Source organism: Podarcis erhardii (genome assembly GCF_964252035.2).
Source record: "Podarcis erhardii genome assembly, chromosome: 7".
Lineage (NCBI taxonomy): Eukaryota > Metazoa > Chordata > Lepidosauria > Squamata > Lacertidae > Podarcis > Podarcis erhardii.
The window spans coordinates 26,171,609-26,188,545 of record NC_138511.1 but is presented as its reverse complement, the minus strand read 5'-3'; the positions used below and the strand labels follow the sequence as shown (position 1 = coordinate 26,188,545).

At 46.1% G+C, this 16,937-nt stretch overlaps 2 protein-coding genes across 2 annotated transcripts in view; both read right to left on the bottom strand.

The window, feature by feature from the left end:
* LOC309346882 (arylacetamide deacetylase-like 3) overlaps window positions 1-16,937 on the bottom strand; it is a 76,474-nt gene that overhangs the window by 18,840 nt on the left and 40,697 nt on the right. The gene's annotated exons all lie outside the window — the stretch shown is intronic.
* On the bottom strand, window positions 9,246-14,755 carry LOC309346883 (arylacetamide deacetylase-like 4). Its single transcript, XM_081871200.1, has 4 exons — window positions 14,025-14,755; window positions 13,062-13,278; window positions 10,675-10,738; window positions 9,246-10,026 (listed from the first exon to the last, which is right to left on the bottom strand). The coding sequence occupies exons 1-4, from the start codon at window positions 14,199-14,201 to the stop codon at window positions 9,252-9,254; spliced, it is 1,233 nt and encodes a 410-aa protein (XP_081727326.1). The 5' UTR covers window positions 14,202-14,755; the 3' UTR covers window positions 9,246-9,251.

The following is a 16,937-nucleotide window of genomic DNA, read 5'->3' as shown; positions in this document are numbered from 1 at the left end:
AACTCAAAGTTGCAACCAATACCAGGTAAAAGTGATAGAATTTCTATACATGTTTTGCAACTTGTACATTCTGACTTAATTGGTCCTTTTCCAGAGAGTGAGGAAGGATCTAGATATGGCCTAATTATTGTGGATGATAAAACAAGGTATTCATGGCTATATCTATTGAGAAACAAATCAGAATGTGCTGATGCTTTTAAGTCCTGGAAGGTATGGACAGAAAGACATTTTCAAAGGCCACATTTTAAACTGCTAACCGACCGAGGAGGCGAATATTTAAGTAATCATTTCCAGGCATGGCTTAAATGCCATGGAATAATGCATCGTCTCACATTTCCAAATAGTCCCTGGCAAAATGGAGTTGCAGAGACGTGTGGGTGTCATACAAATTGTAAAGGACAGTTGTTAACTGATGCTGGATTGCAAAATGATGCAAAGCTCTGGGGAGAAGCTGTCTTGACTGCCAATTTTTTAGTGAACCGTACTTTCACTACTGCCACGGGTGATATTCCCTACAGAATGCTTTTAGGGAAGGAACCGGATTGTGCAGGTTTACATGTGTGGGGGAGTTGGGCTTTTGTTCATATCCCCAAGTCTATGAGACGCAAAGGTGAGCCTAAAACCAGAAAGCTACATTTCATTGGCTATCAGGGCTATCAGGGCTATTCTAGCAGGCATTATCGTTTTGCTTTGGGACATGGGTGAGTAGTCATTTCACAAAATGCTGAATTTGCTGAACTGGATAGGTGGGAACAGGTTCATGCCAATCCTAGTATTTTAATTCCTCTCTCAGTACAGCCACAGGAGCCTCTTAGGCAGGCAGCTGCTGAGGAAAGGTTAGAAAGTGGGGAAATTTGCCCTCAGACACTGACACTTTGCAAAGTGCCACAAGGAGTGAATCAGAGGAACAACAAAATGATGAACTGGAGGAGCAACAAGAGAAGGAAAGCCCAGTGGTTATTCCTAGAAGGTCCACACGGACTACCAAGGGTATTCCCCCTGATAAATTGACTTTTGGTGCAACAAAAGTGTGTCATGTTAATTGTACAGAGCCACAGGATTTTGCTCAAGTTCTGAAAATACCTTCTAGGAAGAAGAAGAAGAAGAAGAAGAAGAAGAAGAAGAAGAAGAAGAAGAAGAAGAAGAGTAGTTTGGATTTGATATCCCGCTTTATCACTACCCGAAGGAGTCTCAAAGCGGCTAACATTCTCCTTTCCCTTCCTCCCCCACATCAAACACTCTGTGAGGTGAGTGGGGCTGAGAGACTTCAGAGAAGTGTGACTAGCCCAAGGTCACCCAGCAGTTGCATGTGGAGGAGCGGAGATGCGAACCCGGTTCCCCAGATTACGAATCTACCGCTCTTAACCACTACACCACACTGGCTGAGGAACAAACCCAGTGGTTTGATGCTGTCAGGGAACTGCCATCAGCTCAGGGGCCGGAGGTGAAAAGCCGGATGGATTACAGAGAGCCCCCAAAGATCAGAGGAGGAGAGTAGCCACGCCTCTAGTGGAGAAGAGCTGCAGGGCTCGCAGGAGGTGAGGTGGTGCCAGGACACCTTGCCTGAACAAAGCGGGGAGGAGAGAGGTCCTCCGTTACCATGCCCTCCTTGCGCAGTAGGATTCCGCACAGAGAGGGGAAGCGCAGACTGGGCGTCAAAAAACTACTCTGTTTGGGAAGGTTTAAGGACCGCCCACTCTCAGAATCTGCCAGTGAATGAGCGAGCTATGGAATAGTGGTGCTCTGCATGGTGAAGGTTTTTTTGGGGGGGGTTTTGGCACCAGTAACAAGGCTTTACAACAGACCAGGGAGGTATTTGCCTGATTGCTCTCGAGCAACCAACTGATACCCTTACAGCAATCTTCCCTTACACACATTTCTTCCTCTCAGATACAAATTGACATTTCTAATTAGGCAGATTTGAACAAACCACTTTCAGTACTCAAACACATGCTTGCTCCTTCAATCTTGATCCCTCAGAAGGAAGGGGGGCTAAGTAAACCCACCCTTGCCTTGCCTGAGGCTGCAATCTCTCATTCTCAGAATCAGCCTCATTCTCAGAATCAGACCACTCCCAAGCGTCTCACCCTGCTGGATCCCCGACACCATGCCCCATATCTCTTAAACTGAAGATTTGTTTTTATCTGGGGGAGGGTGGTGGGAGGTTGTAATTTTGTTCAATTTGTTTTTATATGTGAACCTATTTAATTTGCAGTTTGGGAAGCAATTTGTGAAACAGCAATCTGAGAGTCCCTGACGTTGCTTGAGGGTAGCCGTGATGAACCAGACCGGACCAGCCGCGGAGATGGAGCAGGAAGCTATGGTGCAAGGGCTAATTGAGAGGAACCGAGACCTTGAGGTGCACATTGCTCCGCTGTCAGCCTGGCTGGAGGAGAGGCAAGCACAGGATGGTCAGGACAGAGCCACCCCGATTGGAAGGAAGGTCCCAGGGCTAGTGAATAAGTTTGGAGGAAAGCCCCAAGATTACAACACATTCCGGACAGATATACAATACGTGTTGGAATTACAAGAAGGGGAGCTTGCTAGCGACCAAGAGAAAGTTGCGTTTTTAATCGGACACCTTGAGGGCGGGGCTAGAGAATGGATTAGGCCGCCCATAGCAGTAGGGGACGATGCTTTGAAAGACCTGAAGAAATTTTATCAGGCGATGGATGCTATGTTCTCCAGCGAGGTGGAAAGAAGTGTGACACGAAGGGAGCTGCTGAGTTGCAAACAGGGGTCTCTGACTGTCACGAGCTACTGGAAGAAATGTGTGTGAAGATTTTTCTAGAAGCTGCTTATTCATTTGTGTATTCACAATGTGTATTTTGTGTGAGTTACAGGTTGAGGTTTATGTTTTAACTCTTTCCTAATGGACACAGAGTGGTTGCAGTTATATTAAAGATTCTTGAAATGGTCGGATGAAATGGGGGAAGATGAGGAGATTTCACCCCTCCCATATCCAAGAATCTCCTGACGAGTCTGCTGATTCTCCAGAGAGGAGCAGTGTTCTGCTTTCTATTTATTCAGCTCCAGCACCACATCAGTCAGTCAGTCAGAGTGAGTGAGTGAGTGAGTGAGTGAGTCAGTCAGTGTGTCAGAGAGAGAGAGAGAGACACTGAGTGTTAGAGATCATGTGTAGAGATAAGGTTGCTGCTAAGAGCAGCTGCAGACACTCAGTGCAGCATTCATTTATGCTTAGACCTATTTAGCTCTGTATATAGTTTTGTATTATAGTTGTAGTTATAGAATAAAAGAAGATATTTTACAGAGCTGCTCTCTGAGTCGTTTATACACTGCTAGACTCTGCTATACTCTGCTGTGCAACGACTGTATTGTGGAAGTGAATCCGGTGCTCACAACTCTAAGCTGTGAGTCCACAGCACTTTGACCTGTTCCTGTGCAGAAGGTGGTCTCTGGAAGTGCTACCCAGCTAGCCTAGCCCAGTCGGGGCTGAAGTGGATGAGTCCAGTTGGTGACACTGGCTCAAGGGCGATGCTGACAAGCTGTACGCCATGTCCGACAGGGAAATGCAGGAGTTGCGGCAATTTATTGACAAGAACCAGAAGAGAGGTTTCATAAGAGAATCGAAGGCGGTGGGGGGCAGTCCGGTGTTCTTTGTGGACAAAAAGGATACTAATCAGCCTAGATTGGTCATAGATTACCGGGCCTTGAACCTTGTGTCAGAACCCGTGACCTTCCCAATGCCTAGGATTGACGACATTTTAACATGGGTGAGGCAGGGGAAAATCTTTACCAAGCTGGACCTCAGGGGAGCGTACAATTTGATTAGGATGAGGGAGGGGGACGAATGGAAAACCACCATGTTCACCCCCCTGGGGGCCTTTGAGTACTTAGTTATGCCATTTGGATTACAGTTGGGCTCCGCCTGCTTTCAAGCATTCATGCACCACGTGTTGGGGTCCTTGCTGTACAAGAACTGTGTGGCCTTCTTGGACGACATCTTAATCTATTCTGACAATGAGAAGCAACATGTCAGAGACGTCAGGGAAGTGCTAAAAAGACTGCAGAAGCACCAATTGTGGGTCAAGCTGGAAAAATGCCAATTTCATGCAAGAGAGGTCAAGTTTCTGGGGTACAAGTTGTCAGACAAGGGCCTAGCTATGGACCCCAGCAAGGTGCAGGCGGTACTGGAATGGAAGGCCCCCAAAACCCGGAAGGATGTGCAGAGGTTCCTAGGGTTCAGCAACTTCTACAGGAAGTTCATCAATAACTTCGCCCACTTGACAGTGCCCATCACAGATTGTCTCAGTAGCAAAAAGAAGTTCGTCTGGACAGAAAGGACCCAGCAATCCTTTGAAAGACTGAAGAAGGTGTTTGCTTCGGAAGAGCAGCTCCTGCACGTGGATCTGGAGAAGCCCATGAGGCTGGAGACTGACGCATCCGACTGAGCCATCGGAGTGGTACTTTTGCAGCCAGGGGCCCAGCAGGGCTGGAAGCCGTGCACCTTTTTCTCGAGGAAGCTGAGCAAGTCGGAGCAAAACTACATGGTGTATGACCGCGAACTGCTTGCAATCTATGCAGCGTTTCGCCGATGGAGGCATCTGCTAATAGGGGTGCAGCACAAGATCCAGCTTTGTACGGATCACAAGAACTTGGAATACTGGAGGACTGCGCGAGTACTCAACCAGAGACAGATTCAATGGGCACAGGAGTTCTCCAAGTTTTCTTTGAGATCCGGTATGTGCCGGGAGAGGAAAACGTTAGAGCGGATGGAAGGAGAGGGACCGCCAGAAGTACGACACGTGTTCCCTGAGAACCGATGGGTGTGGGGGGGAGTGTTGGTTGGGGAACGAGAACTGGCTGGGCTTACTAGAAACGACGAGTTCGCTCAAACTAAAATCAGGGAACTCCGGGAAGGAAGGGAAAACCATGGAGAGTTTGAGGAAAAGGAAGGGCTACTGTACTATAAGGGGGCGCTGTACGTACCGGGGGAGGACTTGAGGGGAAGGGTGCTCAAACAACTCCACGACAACCCAACAGCGGGGCACTTTGGTCAGCACAAGACCATGCTGCTTGTCACCAGGCAGTTCTGGTGGCCAAGGGTAAGGGAATATGTACGGGGGTGCGACCGCTGCCAGAAGGCAAAGGGGGAGAGAGCTGCCCCCGCAGGGTTACTGGAACCCTTACCCACGCCGGGAAGACCCTGGGAGGTGGTGTCCATTGATTTTATGACAGATTTGCCAAAGTCAAGGGGGAAGTCAGCAGTCATGGTAGTAGTTGATCTACTGACAAAAATGTGCCATTTCATAGCTTGCTCACATGCGGTGACGGCAGAGGAAACAGCCAGGTTGTTTGTGGATCACATCTTCCGGCTGCATGGGGCTCCCTCGAGGGTCATCTCAGATCGCAGGAAACAATTTACTTCCTGTTTCTGGAGGAAGCTCATGAGCTTGCTGCAGGTCGAGGTGGGCTTCTCAACAGCGAGACACCCGGAAACCAACGGGCAAGCAGAAAGAGCGAACAGTATACTCCAGCAATACCTACGCTGCTACGTCAGCGAGAGACAGAACGATTGGGTAGAGAAACTAGCGCTGGCTGAATTTGCGTACAATAACGCAGAACATGTGTCCACGGGAATGAGCCCGTTCATGGCCAGTTATGGGTGTCACCCCAGGGCCTTCCTGGGGAGGGGGGAGGAAGGATGGAGTGTACCTGCAGCAGAGCAGTTTGTGGAAGAAATGGAGGCCTTGCACCAGCAACTCAAGATGAACTTGGAGCGGGCCAAGGAAATTTACAAGAGGCAGGCAGACAAGCACCGTCGGGAGGGGGAAGCCATACAGGTGGGAGACCGGGTGTGGTTGTCAACCCAAGGGTTACCCTTTAAGGGAGGGTGCAAGAAGTTGCAGCCGAGGCGGCTGGGACCTTTTGAGGTAACACAGCAGGTGAACCCAGTGGCATTCAAGCTCAAGTTTCCTGACAGCATGAAAATACACCCGGTGTTCCATAGGTCCCTACTCTCACCGTACAGGGAGGGGCGGAAATTCCCGAGGCGGGAGGGAGATGTCACCACACACCCACAGGTAGAGGAGAGGGAACACCACAACCAGGCCACGGAAATACTCAATTCAAGGTGGCGAGGGCGCAAGGTGGAGTACTTGGTAGCTTGGGAGGGAGAACCCAGGTCAGAAAACACGTGGGTTCCCGCGGAGGCAATCAATGACGGGTATCTTGTGGAGGAGTTCCACAGCCTGTTCCCAGATAAACGAAAACCACTAGCAAGATTCTGGGAGGAGCAATTTGGAACCACAGACGACAAAGAGGACTTTGTGGGTTTTCCTGCGTCCAAAGAGGAGGGAGGAGAAGCGTCAGAGTGAGAAGAATCAGACTGGGAGGCCCACCCCGTGGGAAGAGATCGGAGCAGGTGGGAAGCGGGCTTTGAATCCTCAGAGGATGGCGGCAGCTCCTTCCAGGGATTCCCTGCATCGTCGGCCGAGGAAAGGGACGAAGTTGGATCAAAAGGTTGGGCCGGGGGTGGAGGGGGTCCTGGGGGGGAGGTGGATGTCAGGGAACTGCCATCGGAGCCAGAGGCGGAGGCAAGGCTCAAAAGCGATGCAGGAGAAGGGCCCAGCAGGGAGAGGGGCAGCTCATCGGCTGGGGAAGGAAATCAGCGTAACACCAGGGATAAAGGGGGGCAGATGGGGGAATCGGCAAGTGGGCTCCAGGACTCCTTGCCGGAGACGAGCGGGGAGAGCACGGGTCCTCCACTGCCCACACCCACCCTGCGCAGAAGACTTCCGCGCAGGGAGAGTAGGTGGAGACTTGGCGTCAAAGAGCTTCTATGCTGGAAGAAGTTCAAAAAATGCCCACTGACGGATTCTGCTAGCTACTGAACAGCTACGGGGTGAAGAGCTGTCCAGACAGGAAAGGTTTAACCAGGCAACCTAGCCAGGGTTGTCGACAACTTATGCACGAGCAACCCCTATAATCATTACACTGCCAAATCATCCTGCTTCCGGGGGCCCAGTTGCCGGTGGGTAAGTTGTTTTCCATGTCTGACCAGGAGATGCAAGAGTTGAAGCAGTTTATTGACAAGAACTTAAAGAGGGGGTTCATAAGGGAATAGAAGGCAGTAGGGGGGAGCCCAGTATTCTTTGTGGACAAGAAAACGACGAATCAGCATCGCTTTGTAGTGGATTATCGCCTCTTGAACAAGGTAACTGAACCCGTAGCCTTCGCCATGCCCAGAATTGACAATGTTTTGACGCGTGCGAGGCAGGGGAATTTTTTTTGCCAAACTGGACCTAAGGGGAGCGTACAATCTGATTAGAGTGAGAGAGCGAGACGAATGGAAGACGACCATGTTCACCCCGCTGAGGGCGTTTGAGTATCTCATCATGCCATTTGGATTTGCAATTGGGATCCACCTGCTTTCACACCACGTGTTGGGGCCCCTGCTGTACAAGAATTACGTGGCCTTTTTGGAGGACGTTTTGATCTTCTCTGAAAATGAAGCAGAGCACGTGAAAGATGTCAGGCAGGTGCTAGAGAGATTGAAGAAGCATCATTTGTAGGTCAAGCTGGAGAAATGCCAATTCCATGCTCGAGAGGTGGAGTTCCTGGGGTACCGACTGTCAGACAAGGGGCTGGCCTTGGACCCGGAGAAGGTGAAAGCAGTGCTGGAATGGAAGAGCCCCAAAACAAAGAAGGATGTGCAAAGGTTCCTAGGTTTCAGCAACTTCTACAGGAAGTTCATCAAGAACTTTGCTCACTTGACAGCACCCATAACGGATTGTCTCAGCGGCAAGAAGAAGTTTGCATGGACCAAGGAAGTGCAGCAGTCCTTTGAAAGGTTAAAGAAGGCTTTCGCCTCTGAGGAGCAGCTCCTGCAGGTGGATCCTGGGAAGCCACTGAGAGCGGAGACAGATGCTTCAGACCGGGCCATCGGAGCAGTGCTGTTGCAACAAGGGTCAGGGGAGGCCTGCAGACATTGTGTGGTTTTTTCCAGGAAACTGAGCAAGTCAGAGCAACATTACACTGTTTATGACAAAGAATTACTGGCCAATTATGTGGCCTTTTGGCAGTGGAGACACTTTTTGATTGGGGCGCACCACCAGATCCAGGTCCGAACGGACCACAAGAACCTGGAATACTGGCGGACAGTGCGTGTACTCAACCAGAGACAGGTCCAGTGGTCGCAGACATTCTCACAGTATCACTTTGAGATACAATACGTTCCTGGAGGGGGGGGAATGTGAGGGCGGATGCACTTTCCAGAAAATGGAATGGGAAGGACCTCCTGTGGCCAGGCCCATGTTCCCAGAAGACCGATGGTCGTGTGAGGGAGCACTGGTAGAGGAGCAAAATCTGGTTGGGCTCACCAGACACGATGAGTTTGCTCAGACTAAATTAGGAAGCTCAGCGATGGAAAGGGGGGAAATGGGGGGTTGAGGAAAAAGGAGGGCTCTTGTACTACAAAGGGGCACGGTATGCACCAGGAGAGGCATTGAGGGCCAAAATACTTAGGCAGCTCCATGACAACCCCACAGCCGGCCATTTTGGGCAGCATAAGGACATGCTACTAGTCACCAGACAGTTCTGGTGACCCAAGGTGGCCCATTTTTGGAGGTTTACATCAATACAAATGACAGAATCGATAAAATATGTGAAATAATGGGCTTTCCTTTGATATATTTTTTAAGCAGAGGAATCTTCAAAAGTTCATCAAATCATAGATCTTATTCTAATTTCCTCTACTGAGTTTTTTGTAGTCTTTGCTACCACCTTGGTTTCCAGACCCTTGATCAGCCCAATCTCCTTGTTCTGCACAAATTCCAGCTTATCAATTATCCTAATTAAATTGTAGCACCCAGAACTGGACACAGTTCTCCTGGTCAAGGCAAAATGGAGTGGAAGTATTACTTCTCTTGATCTGGACACTATAATTCTGTTGATTCAGCCTAAAACAGCATTAGCAGTGCAGATCTCCAGCCAACGAATGTGTACTAAAGGGAAAATGGAAGAGAAATGTTCATAAAATGCATATATTAGTGAATATAATATAGAAATGCAATGTAATAGAGCAAATTGCTAGTAATCCATACAAAGTAAACATGTTTCTTAGGGAAATTTCACATTAAACTGCTGATGAATTTTCATGAGGAATTCCCCACTGCCCCAAAGAACCACATATTTCTACAGAATTGCAAAGAACTGAAAAGATGATTGGAAAAATGAGAAACTATCAGAAGCTGACATTGGCATATTCTCCCCTCTTTAGAGATTTCCTCTCATAAGTTTTTAACAAAGTCTACGATGCTGACCATTAATTCAACTGCAGCGGGGAATGCAAAGATGCATCCTTTGAAGAAGTTTATCATCCCATGAAACCCGTTCTCAACATGGAACCAGCTGACTTTCACTCCATGGTCCACCAGACGTTTCTTGTACAGCAGTGAGTCATCTCGTAATACATCGTACTCGCAGCTCACAATTAGGGTTTCAGGAAGCTTCTGGATGACAGAGTCCTCAGCAAAAAGGCAAGAAATATCAGGTTCCAATGTCTCTGATAATTGCCTATAGACTTCAGGTTCATAAGGAGCAAGTGGGACTTGTTTGTAGCCTCTCCCCTTAAATCTCTCTGGAAGGTTGTCTGGACTCAACCACTTCCCATATTTCAGCCTCACTGAATCTGGCACATGAGAGCCCTTCAGGACCTGCCCTGTCAAAGAAGGGTCCTTTCCAAAGTACTTCAGGCCAAAGTAAACAAAACTTTCCCGGAACAGGATGGGCATTGAACTGTTCTGCTGATAGGAAGGCAGGTTGATGTCCATAGCCTGTGTATAAGGATAGATGAGCACTTGAGCCCGTAGCTTTGGAAGGTCTGTTCTCTCCACCAATTTCTGGGCAACAACACAAGCATAATTGCCCCCCGCACTGTCCCCACCAACGATGATCTTGGAAGGATCCACCCCATGGGAAGCTGCATTTTGAATTAAGTGTATGGTAGCAGCAAGGCAGTCCTTGTACTGAGCGGGAGGAAGATGCTCAGGAGACAGGCGGTAGCTGCAGAATAAAACAGAATTAAAGAGGTAAACTTCCAGAATCTTTTCCAAACACATTCATGATCACATAGGATTACAAGAAGAGCCTGCTGGATCAGTTATAGCAGATACAATGCAGGTGAAAGTCAGCTGGCTTATGCCCTTAAAAAACTGACTTTACCAGCTAGCAAAAGAGCGTAGGGAACACTGGGGAAGAAGAACCCTGCAGGATTGGATCCAGCTGGTGGAAGACCATTTGCCACTTGCAACTTTCCCGCCTCCTCCTGTATAGATGCAGGGGGCGTTTCCCAGGCTCTTCCTGATTATACATTTAAAAGCCCTAACTGAACATTAGCCCCACTCCTGGATTGATTCCAGGCTGGATCTGGGTTGGGTGATCAGTTGAGGCTGATCTGGAGGCCCTGGTTAGGGGTGCTGTGCAAGGCCTTATGCCCAGTTCATAGCCCCCCCCCCCCCGGAAGCGAGCGTGTTCATGTCTTAAGCACATGAAGCTCTGATTTTCAATCACAGAGTGGAACATTGACAGCTTTCGTGGGGAGCCTCTTTCTCTTGTAGGGAATATGGCAAGGGATGCCAGCCTGAAATACAGCAGCATGCTGGGCCCCTACACACTTTCCCTATGAAAGGCCATGGGGTTGTCTTTACATACCCAACAGACACAACCACTGAATCAGTCTCCTTGGCAATCTTGCTGCAGACATCTTCGTAGAATGCTAGCAAGTTGGGAGGGAAATTCAAAATTGGGAAGCAATTATGTGGAAAATATACCTAACGAAAGGAAGCTGTTTCACAACAGCTGTTTTGCAAAGTAATCTTCCCTTTCATACAATATTAGTACATGCGATATTCACTGACATAAGCCTTTTTATGCATTGTGAACATCCCATTCCTAGAGAGCTGCATTGTAAGCGTCAGAGACTGACTTTGGTTTCACAAATTGCTTCCTAAGCCGCAAATTAAATTTGTTCACATATAAAAACAAATTGAACAAAATTACAACCTCCCACCACCCTCCCCCAGACAAAAACAAATCTTCAGCTTAAGAGATATGGGGCATGGTGTCGGGGATCCAGCAGGGTGAGACGCTTGGGAGTGGTCTGATTCTGAGAATGAAGCTGATTCTGAGAATGAGAGGTCGCAGCCTCAGGCAAGGCAAGGCAAGGGTGGGTTTACTTAGCCCCCCTTCCTTCTCAGTCTTATGAAGCCGGCAGAGCAACAAAGACAGGGAGTTTGCGGCTTCAGAATGTTGGGGGGGGGTGTCCTGGAAGAGGATACCAGAGTAGAGCTCTCAGAGGAATCTACGCTGGACAGTGAGGAGGGAGGATGCCCAAATTCTCCTCTCAGCAGGTTGGAGTGGAAGGTGAAAATGCTAAGTAAGGGGGAAAGGGGAAGGATCGCATCTTGTCTCCCTTTGTGCTATCTAAGAAACAGAAACTCAGACTGAGCACTTCGTATCAGAGAATGACAGCCGTTTGCCACACTCTGTGATTTTCAACTGTAAATAAACGTACATAAATCTTCCAGAGGCTCATTAATTTTTATCAGAGTTGTTTGCCTGCCTGAGATCATTACAGAGAGATCCATGAGTTGCAAGCTTTCATTGAATTAATATGTTATTTTTTGTATTCATACATGCAAACCTATTTCAATTTTCAGAGATAGGAAAAACAAACTTGTTATAAGAACCTCCCAAATCTCCACCTTAGAAGAAATCTGCCTAGCTGTTGAAGTGAGGGAGCATGGGAGTTGTATTCCAGGAAGCAAGATCTTGGAGGGGCAAAGGTGCCCCCCATCCCCCCAAATATGAATGTCTGTAGCAATACCAAGCTCTTGCAGGAGGTTGTGTCATCAGACTCCTGATTCCCAATTTCTTCATGTGTAACTTGATCCTAGCCTTCCTTCCTCCCGCAGTTCCTGCTTCATAGGCTGTTGCAATGGAAGGCTACTGAATGGGACTTGTTAATTGCCAATATTTTACATAGCAGTTGGTCTTCTTTGATGAAACCTGGTGTGAGTCCAGTTCTCTCAACCACTCATATCGTTATCCTTGAGAGATAGGAAAGAGCCATTCTGGATTAGCCCAAAGGCCCAGCCAGCCCATTGGTGTGTTCTTCCCAAGGCCAACCAGATGTCAGCAGGAGCCCACAAACCGAGCCTGTCTACAACAGCACTTTGCTCACCTGCATGGGGAAATTTCAGGTGTGATGGCAAGAGATATGGGGAACTCTGATAACAAGTTTGTTGTTTTGTGTATCTGAAAGTGGCACTGCTATTTGCCAACTTGTAAAATTGTGATTGGTTTTGTGAGATGGAAACCTGGCGGAGGTCCAGTTTCGGGTTACGGGTTTCGGAAAGCTGACCTATGTATGCAGATAAATTAGCACATGTTGGTGTGGTGGGTGAGTGTGGGATTTGGTCGGGTGCACATGAACGGGTGGCTGGGGGTGGGATAGTGGCTGGGTTGGTAAGCAGAGCAATCAGGAATAGCAACCTATGAGATACATGTTTGTGAACCTCTTTGAGGTTCTATGAAATCAAGTGTTTTAGGAAATGAATGAGTCAGTATCAGCAGTGGGGGGCATCTGTCCTTCCCCCAGGGGCTGCTTGCTGGAGTGCAGCTCCCCGGAACCCTGACCATTGACAACTAGAGACGTAGGATCTGGGAAGCCATGACAACAAGAGGGTCCATGTCTATAAATTAACTTAAGCAAATCCAAAGCACACGTGTGCCCCTTGTCCCTTCAGGAACTTCCACCAACACTCTTGTATTACAGCCCTGTAAAACTTCGCTTCCAATTATATCTGAAGCACTTCTACCCAGAAAGCAGATTCCAACTAAGCATTAGGAACACCTTTCTGATGGTAAGAGTTGTTCAACAGGGAACCACCTCCCTTGGGAGGTAGCGAGCTGTCTTTGACTGGAGGTTTGACAATAGAGGTTTCACACCATTTATAGGATTCTACATGGGCTTACTTGAGTTCAATGGGGCTTGCCTCTAGGTAAGTGTTCATAGGTTCACAGCTTTAATCTCTTACCGATGCTTCCAATCATCCCAGCACCTCCATGAAAGAACACAAATCCTTTCCTTGGGCCAGCAGATGGTGTTTTGGGCTGATAAACCCTCACAGGCACCCCGTCGAAATGCAGATCTTTGGAAGAGAGGCTGGGATCCGCTCTTGGATTCCAGAAATTCATGAGGAAGCGGATAACAGCAACCTGTCTGCAGACACCAAGCAGCTCAAGACACTTCCCCTGTTGGGCAAAGAAAAGTCTCATGAAAATAGTGCCCACATTTGCATCCTATTCACAAGGGATGGTATCCAAATAAGTCCTATTTAAAGTAGACCCATGGAAATGAATGAGCACATGTTAGCCAAGTCCATTAATTTCAATTGGTCAGCTTAGAATTGGTCACCCCAACCTAAACACCCACCAAGGTACAGAGGCAAAAGAAGCTGGGAAACAAGCTAAGCTTTGGAGAAAAAATCCACAATCTCCTTGCTTGCCTATGTGGCAATATTGCTGAAGAAACCATGTTGTAAAGAAAACATGGCTTTGTGTGAATAATTTATTTCTCTCTATGTGTGTCTTTCTATAGGCTGAAAAGAAGCCCTTGTTGAATGTGATAATATCTTCATTGCATCATCATCAAGTGAATTCATTATGCATGTTGGATTAAGCAGTATTTGAATAACCTAAATATATAAACTGTTATTATTATTAATTAAATATACTGCCCTTTATGAAATGATCTCAGGGTGGTTCACAGCAAAAAATTACAAGATAAAAACCCAAAATACACAATGAAAGCAAGAACAAAGCATACCAATAACAGCTTTAAAAGATATAGAAATGTTTTTGCCTGGTTCCTACAGATACATATTTTTAACTAAAATCATCATCATCATCATCATCATACATTTCTTAATCACCTTTCCCATAAGAACATAAGAAGGACCTGTTGGCTCAACTAATGGCTCATTCAGTCCCCAACTTACCGCAGTGAATGCCATTATGGCCAGACAGTGAAGACCTCGAAGCTTTAATGGACTGTCAAATCCAGGCGGAATTTCACTCCTGGAAAGATCATAGTAAATCGCCCAGGAGAGGAGAGACAGGAAAGGAATCCCTATAACTCCAATCAACCCCAGCAGGAGGCTCTGAAGAAGCTCCATTTCTCCGTTCCAAAGAGTGAGAAGCAAACACTGAGCTAAACTGTCAGCATTTGTTGCTGTTTAACTCCACCAGTGGTATCTATACACAGCTGGTTGTAGGTTGGTTGATTAACTATTTCACAATTACAACACAGACTTCCAAGTAGATGTGATATCCATCAGAATACGAACAACAATTTTATGGGTCTTGATGGTTGCACAATTAGTGGTGCCCTATTTGGGAATTTCAAGTCCAGCCACCGAACCATCCAGCTCCATGTAAAGCTCTTCAGTTTTACATACCCCCATGTGTTTGTTGACTGAAGTTCCAAACATCCCCAGCCAGCTTAACTCAATAGTCAGGAATAGTGGGAGTTCTAGTCCAAGGTGGAAGAGGACTTGTGTGTGCTTCCTGGCCCAAGATTTCCAAGGCTTCCGACACGAGTCCCATTCCTACCTAAGCCCCTGGATATTCACATCATGGGCTCTGCTCCTCATAAATAAATGCAACTTCATGTTGACATGAAGTATATCTGAGCATGGACACAGCCAGGATTTCTGTTGGGGTGACAGGACACCCACCTGCCATCGTCCTCTGTCTGGCTCTGTCTAGCAGATTCCAAATGATACGTCTCAACAGCAGTTGTTTTAAAATACTTCCTTTTGACCCAAAGTACTCAGCAAAAAATTAATAAATAAATTACACTGAGTATTCTGCACACATTTCCCAGTCTTCTTTAAAATTGGTCTTTCTGATCTCTGATTTTGCACGTTAAACTTGCCAATTCAACATATTCTATCAATTTCAGCTGCCCTTTTATTTTTTGGTAGTTACTACCTCATATCACCATTTCTGTGCATGTGATTTTCATTCTGCCATTGTTGCATAAGATTTAACTGGGTTTGGGGGGCATATCTGCTCCAGTTATCCCTAGTATAAAAGCTTCCCGTTAACAAAATCTACCCAAATCATCAGTCATTTGAAAACTAAGAAGGACAATAAAACATTAACATCAGAGATTCATGTGATTAATGAGTATATTTTGCAAAATTACAAAGAACATGCCTTTTTATCTTTCTTTCTTAAATAAAAAACTCATTCTTTCTCACATTCCTCCTTTCTTCCCTATGCACTTTTGCGTGCACACTCCGTAAGTATAACCTATGTCTGTGCTTCACTGTCATCATCGACCTTATCCAGGTCTTTACTCTCCACCAGGTATTGAATAACTGCTCTACAGTACAACTGGTGCATTACTTGGCAAGAGTCAGGACATATTTAAGATGTCTAATGGAACCATATTAAAATGTGAACTGATGTGAGCAATCATGATGCTTAAAATAATATATGAGATAGTGTAGCACCCTGCTTGTGGTTAACGCTTAGCTGGAATGAAATATTCAACGCAGCAATAGAGAAATTAAAATAATAATTTATTTGTCAGACAAATAAATGAGAGGCACAGTGGTATATGGTTACCAAGCTCTGGCCTGGCCTCCTGCCATTATGGCCAGCACTTATATTTCCTTAATCCAGCCCCCTTGCTCCTCCTGTGGCTGCCTCTGTCCAATCAGCCTGGTTGAAATTCCTATTGGCTGTTTGCTAGAACCAATCACAAAAGATACACCCATTTCCTTTTGCCTTTTATGGGAAACAAAAAGCTATATATTCTTCTATCTATAAATGACAAATAAGTAGTCATATATCTTACATTTGTCTCAACAAGGAACCTTAATTACCAGCTCACCTCTTGCCCTCCTTGCCCTATTGCCTTCCAAAACAGATGGTTAATAGTTTTAAATTTTTATCTTAAACAGATGTCAGAGATCTTGGGTTCACATTCTCATGCATCATCAATGAAAGATCTCCTTCTTTGGAGGTTCCTTTAAACAAAAGCCTGACAACCACATGTCTAGAGTGCTCTGATGGTGTTTTCCTGCCTGACAGGGGGCTGGGCTGATGGCTGACTTAATTTCAGGATAGTTACAACTCTTACAACTATATAAAAAAAAGAATGCAACATTTCTTAAATCCTTTGCATAATTACATTTAAGCCAATATATTTAATACATTATCATAGATAGTTTTTTAGAAGAATAAACTTTCTCAAAGTAAAAAGGAAGGAACAGTTTACAGCCTCATAATAAAATAGGAAGAAGCCTTTTCTTCTGTTTACACCCCCCTTCTCCAGCCAGCTGCTTTTTCCATTTGCTCTTGCCCTTTAACCTTAGGAAAATATGGCTCAAGTTTAATGGGAGGCACATGGTTTTATTTTACTATTTACCAACTCTTAATTATGTTTTTTTCTCAGCTTTTTTATATTCTGTAATATGTAGGGTCAGTGTAACCTTTGCTCTAAGCCTGTAATTCCCTTTTTACGACTTTGAGAATTGTTTTCTGCTATAAATCAGGGGGGCCCCTTGTCCAGGAGGATAAACATCTTGCCAAAGTACTTAGGCAGCTGGTCTTCTGCCTGGCATAAAACATTTGTGAATTTGAGCTCATTTTTAAGATACAACCTTGATCAAAAAATATAAGCCTTGATTTAAAATGCAGGCTATGATTAGATGCCTCAATAGAGTACTCTTATTTTCTTACATTAAATTGCTTAATGTTAATAATAATAATAACAACAATAATGATAATGATAATTTTATTATTTGAACTCCATCCATTTGAATGGATGGATCCAGCCAATCTTGGTGGCTTTCAACACACACACACACACACACACACACAACAAAACATTAACCATT

What these genes read in the sequence shown, in the direction of transcription:
- LOC309346883 (XM_081871200.1), bottom strand. Translation starts at nt 14,201, where the DNA reads ATGGAGCTTCTTCAGAGCCTCCTGCTGGGGTTGATTGGAGTTATAGGG. An exon ending in TGGGATGATTGGAAGCATCG is followed by an intron (nt 10,739 to 13,061) that starts GTAAGAGATTAA and finishes CCAACTTGCTAG; the next exon opens with CATTCTACGAAGATGTCTGC. An exon ending in TCAGTGGTTGTGTCTGTTGG is followed by an intron (nt 10,027 to 10,674) that starts GTATGTAAAGAC and finishes TTTATTCTGCAG; the next exon opens with CTACCGCCTGTCTCCTGAGC.